Genomic DNA, 9328 nt, shown 5'->3' with positions numbered 1-9328 from the left:
CTTGGTACAGGGGTCGTACATTACACCATGGACCGCGGTACGCTTGTGAAAACGTCCCAGCAAGTCCCCCCTTAACCGTAAAAGCGACGAGCTCATTTCGGTTATAGGCATACCAATCCATTTATCGTCTGGACACATTTACACAATTTCTTTTGTCAAAGTTTGCAGGGCCCATTTACAATAAAACACAAAGGTTTCACATATATATTGCATAAAAGTGCGGAACGGGATCACGTTTATTTTAATTGTACTTTTGATTCGATTTTTGCCCACCCCCATGCGGACACGATGGTTCAGTCCAACTGTGACCGACTGTTCCTTTATATTACAGGGGGGCGGTTTTATTTACAAATCATGTTTCTGTCGGGTATTTACCCAAATAGATAATTGCGGTAACTTAAGTTCTGTTTAAAGGGTAAGAATTGCGTGTTTGATTAGATTGTTTTTATAAGACAGTGAGTCTGTTTCCATACAGGACACCCCTGTCGTTATTGTGTACTGCCCCTGGCACTTCCTTGTTCAAAAGTTTTATTTACGGTAAAGGCTTGGTGAAAAAGTTGGACACCGGTTTAGATATCTACGACGTTGTCATTGTCATATTTAAGGGCATGAATCATATTAATGGTACATTTTGGCAGAACTAGCGTGTAGCTGTCGCAGTTTTCCCCCATGGCTGTGATTATTAGAAGCAGGCTAACGTTGCAGTGAGCGGCTCCGTACAGAGGAAGATGTCCACGGCTAACGTCAGCGAGGACATCCGAGGGAAGTTCCCCCTGCACTCCGCAGTGTGGGAGAATGACTACAGGACTCTGGAGGAACAGATAACGTTACCACAGGTTGGTAAAACACGGAATATGTTTCACACCTTCATACCAAATGCTTGCTAGCTACATGAAGCCAGGAGCGAGCTGTTAAATCATCCGTAGCCATCCAGTAAAAGTAGGCCAGTCGTGTTTACAGATGCTCCGCTGCCAATAACGTTGACTGCATGGTTATTCACCGAGCGACGGGTTCAGATTCACTCTTTTAAAACATGTATTATGATACATGTTGAGAGCCTGTATGCAGCTGTTCATTTAGGCTACTAACCCAATCCATTAGATTCCTCAAACACCCAACTCACCACCCAGCAATTCAATTCTATTTTATTTACAGTGCCAAATCACAACAAAAGTTATCTCAAGACACTTTACACAGAGGTCTAGACCACTCTCTGACTTATTTATGATTTACAGAGACTCAACAATTCCTCCATGAGCATCAGCAAGTCGCTCTTTCTACAATAATAACAATAATATTTGAGATATGTGTGTGTGTATGTATTTATCCAGTAATCTTGTGCACACAGTAGCAACGAAACCTTATGTTAATGCATCTTACACATTGGTGTACATACCAAAATACACCTTATTAAATTGTATATATTTTTCATTGATGCTGTTTTTGTTCAGTTATGTTTTGTGTGTACCACTACCTACTACTATGTGCCCCTAAATTCCTCTCGGGGGACAAATAGAGTTTCTTGAATTGAATTGGATAGTATATAATCTAATAACACACAAATAGCTTTACTAAATTAAACTTGTGGCGTATTACCTGCTAATAGCGAAACTGGCATGTTAATAAGAATTCCGGTGATTATGTCATCTTCTCAGCTTCATTCCTGCCAAACATGCAGGAGACTTATGAGTAATGTCTAAATATTACTATTCTTTAAAAAGCATCTTTAATCTCATTGTGTTTTCCCTCACAGTAACTCACCCCAGTTAATATTGTCTATCCTAATTACTATGATCCAGTCTCATAAGTGTTACTACCCAGCAATGTTGATCAATAACACATTTACCTCATGACTCATGTGAGGAGCAGACATGATGTTCAGTCTTGTCAGTGTACTGACTACTGCAGGTCTATATAATTATCAGTAATTACCCTTAATTTAAAGGTGTAAAATGACTCTATGAGTTATAATATGAAGGCCTTTAGTGACAAGCGAGGCAATATTACAAGGCCAGCATGACCCTTTCTTCAATTGTGGTGTTTAACTAATGTGCGGGTCTCTCCTTGATTTTCTTAGAATGATATTGAGGCTGTGGATCCCAGAGGTCGGACATCTCTGCACCTGGCTGTGTCGCTTGGGCACCTGGAGTCAGTGAGAGTCCTTCTGAGACACGGTGCTGAAGTGACAAAAGAAAACGGCATGAATTGGACAGGTCGGTTACAAAACTGATTACATAACAGACATATAATGCTATGGTATCACGACTGCTTTCTTCACTTGTCTTGTAGTTTTGCTTTTTTGAGGATTTGTGGGTTGTTTGATCACTTAGAGCCCTTCTTACATTAACCCCCACATCATCTGTTGTTAATGGGGTTTCTGGTTTAAAAAAAAAAAATCCATATCCACTCCTCTGACTGTAGTGAAACAGTTTCACTTTCCATGGTTATTACTGTTATTGTTGAGGTTTGTTTTTTTTTTAATGGATAGCTGCTACTCCTAGGGAGCAGATGCTGTTACATTAAAAGGTTTAGCGGTTTGTTTATACGTTTGTCTCTCTGTGTAGTGCTGCAGGAGGCAGTCAGCACCGGAGATCCAGAGATGGTTCAGTTAGTGCTTCAACGCAGAGACTACCTCAAAGCCTCCACTGCTCTGGGAGGAGTGCCTGAGCTGCTGTCAAAGATCCGAGAGGTTTCCTTTATACATTTCCCGTTGTCAAGTCATCCATCTGTAAATGTGCCTGGAAACAATTACCGGCAAAGGAAATGATTGTTCTGTCTATCTTTTCATCCACAGTCTCCAGACTTCTATATGGAAATGAAGTGGGAATTCACTAGTTGGAGTAAGTTCTTCTCCACCGTGCAAATAAATATTCACACAAAATGCAACATATTTGCCAGCTTCAAGACATCTAAATCTAAACTACATATCTGCCTCTTGAAAGGGGAAGTTTTGGTTTACCAATGAGTGAAATTGTTTTTCATGTGTGAGAAATTCATATGATGTTGCTTCACAGTCCCTCTTCTGTCCCGGGTTTGTCCAAGTGATGTTTGTCGCATTTGGAAAAGTGGCGCCAGCCTGCGAGTGGATGCCACACTTCTAGGCTTTGAAAACATGACTTGGATCAGAGGGCGCAGAAGCTACATCTTCAGAGGAGACGGTGTGTGCTTTAGCCTCTCTTACACAAAAAAAAAGTTCTCTGAATGATTCGTACCATTTCTGCAGAGTTATCAAAGTGCATCCCTGTTTGTATTTTTAAAGATTCATGTGCAGAGTTGATGGAGGTGAACCATGACGATGAAGTCGTGGACACTGAACGCTTCAACATATCCCAAGAAATCGAGGATGTCACGCTAGAGTCAATGCAGCCAGCTGAACAGGAAGTTGCCAAAAGGTTGACCACCCCTATTGTCAACACCTACTTGGACACCAAGGATATTGCTTTTGAGAGGCAAGAGTCACATCTTCTTGTTTGTCCTTTTTTATCGCAACATGTTTCAATCAAACTTCCTTTGATCAGCAAAGAACGAACTCTGCAGTGACCGTTTTTCATAAGAGTGGACATCTCATGGCATTTTCACACTTGTGTTAATGTCATTACTCACTGAGTGATATAACATTACGCGTATTAGTCATCATTCCACACTGACGCCTGGATGATATTCCCAGTATCATTCTGGCATCTAATTATCTAACATGCAATATTTACACTGCCTTATTTATTCAAAGGATGTCTGACCATCAGTTATGTTTATGTAACTCTACAAACAACATACAAAAGATATTAATAGTGTAACCAAATTTGACCAGTCGTGTTGATCATATATCATGTAATTTTTGTGGGGTAATATTTTGTCTTCATATTATCTTGCTTGTCGGGTTAACATCCTCAAACATGGGTGACAGTTGACACACAGCTGTGATTATAGTGATCATGAATACGAGGTCTTTCTCACGGTGGACATTTTTACTTGTTAATCACAGCTTGTTAAAAGGGAGATGTCCATTTAACACTTGGTTATAACGCAGGTTGAGGTGCTATAAAAAATACTGTGAATGCATCAAAATGCTCAATCCAGAGAAACGCGTGCAGCCCGTATTCAGAAACTGCTTTTAAACGAGCCGTCGGGGCTTCTGTACGGCTGCTACTCAAAATGTTCCATACCTAAAGCTTTAATCACATCATTATATTCTCTGTGTTGTGGAAGTGATTCCAAACTGAAGGGTATAATGGTAGATTTTGCCTGTAATGATGCTTTTGTTTTCACAAATTACAATTTTTACAGGAACAAGGCTGGGATTTGGGGCTGGAGAGCTGACAAAACTGAAGTGGTCAATGGATTTGAAGCAAAGGTTCACAGAAATGTTCTAACAATTAGTGCCACTTAAAACTGTGGAGCCCATATATAATAGTGCATGACTTTATATTCTGGTTGTTTTCTCAGGTTTTCAGTGTGAATAATGTAAATGTGGTTATCAGGACACGGACAGAGCATCTTACAGATGAGGAGAAAGCCAGGATAAAAAGTAGGTAGAAAATATCTTTTCGTATGTAATTTTTCCCTCTGTAAATTGTAGATTTTTGTCCAAACGAATAAGAAACCTTCATTTGCCTGAAAATGAATGAAAGTACTGAAGTTCAACTTTTTTTGCTCAAAGGTGAAAGGAACATTTTGGAGTCTCTGCTTGGGTCTGTAGAGCAGCACATAAGTGCACAAGGGGTAGGTCGGTCATTAAGTAATTGCATTATAGATATGCGTTTTGTTCCCACCTGGTAGCTGATTTGATACAAGTGCTCAACTTTTATAGGACCTGACTCTTGAGTATGCAACTGCCACCAATCCCACTGCCATTACTCCAGAGGAATACTTTGATCCTGACTTTGAGCTGGGGAACAGAGACATCGGACGACCCATTGAACTGAGCATTCGAACACAGAAGTAAGTAAACACAGGTTCATGGCCACAGAAACATCATAGATTATCCCTCATTGCTGTGTAATCTATATCAACACATTAAGTTGTGTGCGCATTTGAACAGCAATCTTCTCCTCACGTAGGTTCAAAGGTACACTGTGGATGAGCGAGGACCACCCTCTGTCCCTGGTGGAGCAGGTGACCCCAATTATCGACCTCATGGCTCGGACCAGTTCCCATTTTGCACGTCTACGAGACTTCGTAACCCTGAAGTTCCCTCCTGGATTTCCTGTTAAAATAGGTGTGTGACAGAGGTGTAGGGTAGCTCACACAGGCCGCAGCGTCCCGTTAGTGTGAACAAGATATCTCAGGAACCCCTGGGAGTTTCTTAAAATATGGCACAAATGTTCACTTGGACTCAAGGGTGAACTGATTAGATTTTGGAGGTCAAAGGTCAAGGCCACTGTGACTTCAAAAAATGCATTTTTTTTTTTCAAGAATTTCTATGATAATTTTAAACAAATGTCTAATTGGATAACAAATTATGAAGAGATTACATTTTATATTTAAAATGTAAAAGGTCAACATCACTGTGACATCATAAGGTTGTGCAGATACATAAGGGCAGACATCTGGTCAGACACTGAATTGTTGACACTAATCTTGAAACTGGGGTGTATAGATCTTCTGTGCTGCTGCCGGGCTGAGGATGTGTTTCAACACAAAATACCCTTTATGCCTTTTTATTAAATTCCTCCAAATTCTTCACTACATATATCACGTAAGTCTGGACAGACGTGGATGTTATGTTGTTGTCCTCTGTTGCAGAGATTCCCCTGTTTCATGTGCTGAATGCCAGGATCACATTTGGTAATGTCAATAAATGCAGTACTGAAGAGGAGGCGAACCCAACACCAGCAGCCACACCAACATCCCCAGAAGAAGAGGAAGAAGCTGCAGGTAGGAACTCTGCCAGTTTAAAGGGATAGTTCAGTTTTTTTGTGTGGTTGTATGAAGTACTTATCCATAGTCAGTGTGTTACCTACAGTAGATTCTGTTCAGCACTGAATTTTAGCCACCTAAAGGCCCATCTAAAACCATCCCTTTAACCACTGAATGTGACGGTATTTTAAAGTAGTCACATGTTTGTGAATGTCTACATCCCTAAACCAGCTTTTCTTTTTTCATCCGTCCAGCACTGCCTCCGTTTCAGGTGTGTCCTTCAGTGTTTGACGTGCCCGTCAGTTACCACCGCCGAGGAGGCAGCCGACACACACCTATGTCCAACAACGATGAGGAAATTTTGCAGTTCGCCATCCACCAGAGTCTACTGGAGTCTCGTAGAGTCCCCGACCAGGTCAGAACAATCGTCACTCGGCTCTCGCAAATACCTCAACGCACGCAGATCTGTTCTTATCATTTTTTGTTCTCCTTGCAATTCGCTGCATCCTTTAAGTGCTCCTGATGTTTATGTCATTATAGGAGGGGACTTGGGATCACACTGATGGGGAATTCACTGATGTAATGCCCAGTAGCCAGAGTGACAGGTAGGAAAACAGGTTAACGTTGTAATTACATAATAATTATATGTGGTAAAAGGAACGATCCTTGCGATACAGGCATTTAGATGACCCTGTCAACCTTTTTATATGTGTCATTAAAAACCACAGAACAGAGCTGGATCTTACTATTCCTTTTCAATGCCATTCCAGGAGTATCCCAGAGGGGGTGCTAGTGGAATTTGGAGACACCCCAAGCCCCGTAAGCTCCCCCTCTGCCTCAAGCCCCGACTCAGAGCTCCGCTTGGCCATGGAGATCTCTGCACGGGCTCAAGAGGAAGAGGACAGGATGAGGAAGCAGGAAGAAGAGGAGCTGGAGAGGATCTTGCAGCTATCACTAACTGAGAAGTAAAAGGAATAAGAGGGAATAATAATACAACTTTTCTAGATCCAGAAGCAACCACCACACCTCAATTTTCCTTCCTAACCACTGCAGTCATCTATGCAACCGCAGGTTTCTTTCTGTAGCAGATCATTCTTGCACAGGCAGTATCAGACTCGCTATCCAATATTTTCCAAAAGGTATTTTTGGTATGAGCATACTCCTTTATATATTTCTATCTCTGCATAGTGTCTCCATCTTCACACTGAATTCCTGGACTCTTTCAAATCATTTCTGGTTAGTTTTTATTTATTTTCTATCCAAATCAGAGTCACAGCAGCAACCTATGTGTGTTGATCACATTGTTGTCCAGAGTGCGATCAAATCAGTGTAATTAAGGTTATATGAAAAAAATGACAGGTGACTTAATGTAGTGCTGGCACTCAAATGTGGCACTTAAGGTCCAGAGCATGATCCCCCCCCCCCCCCTACCTGTTTCCGTGGTTTTTAGATGGTTAGAATGAAATCAGCCTAGCACAATAGAAAGCTACTAGTACTGTGGACCTAAAGGGACATATTTGAGTGTTTTCACTGTGAAGTCTACCTACAGAGTCACTTTGTTGAAGACTGAGCTCACTGAATGACAGAAATCTCAGGGTTCCAATTGTACACATTTTCTTTTCACGTTGGAATTAGTTTGTTAATCTATCAAATTACAGCCTAGTAAATGTTTTTACGGTGTGAAACGGTATCACTCCTAAATATCTGCCATATCAATATTATTTCAGAAAGTTAGGTTCATACGTAAATGCTTTTTCTTGTACTTAATGATTGTACATTCAGATGGGTAAACAGGATCACGTTCGCTGTCAGAGAAACTTTTAAATCAGCCGCATGGTAACGTAATATCTTAGTTGCGGATGGGTTTTTCACTTGCCCGGGCTAATTTTTTTTTATTGAACATTTTCTCAGATTTAACAGTGAGAAAGGACGTGTTTTTGTTAACCGTCATTGAGCAAAACTTTTGAGCATTATCACCTCACTTCGAAAACCACAATAGCAGAGACCAGTCTGTCTGTGGATGTACAGCCGTCATGCGGTTTTAAAAGCAGTCGCACAACCAATGCTGCAGAGATTATTCAGATTCCTGAAGGCAGTCTGTTAGCCTTTTGTAGCCACGAACAACTCTTGACCTCTGAGCAGAAGACAGCACAGGCTCTTAAGCTCAAGCATGCCCGCCATATGTAGGATTAGTTTCTTCAGCACGTGCCAAGTGATTGCTTTGCTCTGATGACGCTTGGTGGGGGGGGCAAAGATCGGTGATGATACGTGGTGCCACTTAGACTAAACTTTTGAACATATTTTTTTCTTTTTTTTTTAATTCTGTAACTTAAAACCAAGAAGAAAATGCTTCACTTGTACCAGGGTGATGCTGAATAACATGCATTAACCACTATAGTTGATTTCACTGACAACCAACCCCTTATCAAAGGTCTCTCTGCGTAGCTGCATCTGACTTTCAGGGGCTGCAGCTCAAAACCTAATTAATATGTAACGAGCAAGTATCTTAACTGCTCAACCTTTAAAAAAGCTAGCTTTGGTTAATTTAATGCAGATCTTTGTAATGCACAGTTCCAGCTGCAACTTTTTTTAATATGTTAAAGGTTTAAGAAAACGTGTTGGTTTAAAAAAAATGCTGTTTCTAAAATAAAAGCACTTTATTTCCATGACGACTTAATGAGACTTTGTTCATGTGCTTATCTGCAAAAACACAGTGGGTAACAAAGGAGAACCTCTGATGCTTTCTCAGCATGTAATGAGTTAGACATATGTGTTTAGGTTTCTTCGTTGTCAGGTCAAGACAACTCTTAAAGACAACAGTAGTTTTACATGATTTATCTGCAGTGAATTGAATTTGTTGTGGTATCTATATACAGTATGGTCAACATCTAATCAACTTCTGCCCTCTGGATATCGCTCATAATCAAAGAACACTGTTGGACAGTCGGGCTGTGCAGGATACAAAGCTATGATGTAGGAAGACTTGGTTGTAAAAATAGAGTACATGTTACTGTTGCCTAACTTATAATTTAGAATCTGAGCCAGTTTCAATAACAAGATTTCTAAACTGATGTACTGGTGATCTAATTTTATTGTGTATTATTTTGCTTGTTCCATCAGCCATAATTCTCTGTTGGTACAAAGCTGGAAATCAGCCACCTTCATCTGCCTAATCAGTCACAAAATGAGGACATAGACATACAGTTCAAGGAACTATATCTGATATTCAAATGTAGGCATTTTTAAAATTGGAATTATTTGATTTAATCTATAAAAAAGCCTCCTCACTTTGTAATCCCACTTTGTCACTTTAATAGCTGCACGACTCCATGTTTATTAACCTTTACAAATAAATACATCAGACAACAACATATAATAAAATCTATTTGCAACCTTTTAGATTTAAAGTCCTTACGTGGCACACTATCAAAATTAAAAAGTCTATAGTTAAATTAAAATCAAACTATCCCAC

General features: G+C 40.3%; 1 protein-coding gene across 1 annotated transcript; it reads left to right on the top strand.

Annotated features, from left to right (window-relative positions):
• The first annotated feature begins 446 nt into the window (after positions 1–446).
• ankrd13a (ankyrin repeat domain 13A) lies at positions 447–8511 on the top strand. Its single transcript, XM_083911679.1, has 15 exons — positions 447–836; positions 2078–2213; positions 2565–2689; positions 2795–2840; positions 3015–3158; positions 3260–3449; positions 4285–4351; positions 4444–4525; positions 4658–4719; positions 4808–4938; positions 5058–5215; positions 5743–5874; positions 6111–6271; positions 6397–6461; positions 6627–8511. Exons 1-15 carry the CDS (start codon positions 729–731, stop codon positions 6823–6825), a joined length of 1806 nt encoding a protein of 601 aa, XP_083767805.1. The 5' UTR covers positions 447–728; the 3' UTR covers positions 6826–8511.
• Positions 8512–9328: the final 817 nt, after the last annotated feature.

The sequence above is a fragment of the Echiichthys vipera genome (assembly GCF_963691815.1).
Source record: "Echiichthys vipera genome assembly, chromosome: 4".
Classification (NCBI taxonomy): domain Eukaryota; kingdom Metazoa; phylum Chordata; class Actinopteri; order Perciformes; family Trachinidae; genus Echiichthys; species Echiichthys vipera.
This window is presented reverse-complemented; position numbering and strand designations above follow the sequence as displayed.

Coding starts and splice junctions, on each gene's coding strand:
- ankrd13a (XM_083911679.1), top strand. CDS start 729: ATGTCCACGGCTAACGTCAGCGAGGACATCCGAGGGAAGTTCCCCCTG. Junction 2,690..2,794: donor TGCTGTCAAAGATCCGAGAG/GTTTCCTTTATA, acceptor TTTCATCCACAG/TCTCCAGACTTCTATATGGA. Junction 4,352..4,443: donor TCAATGGATTTGAAGCAAAG/GTTCACAGAAAT, acceptor TTGTTTTCTCAG/GTTTTCAGTGTGAATAATGT.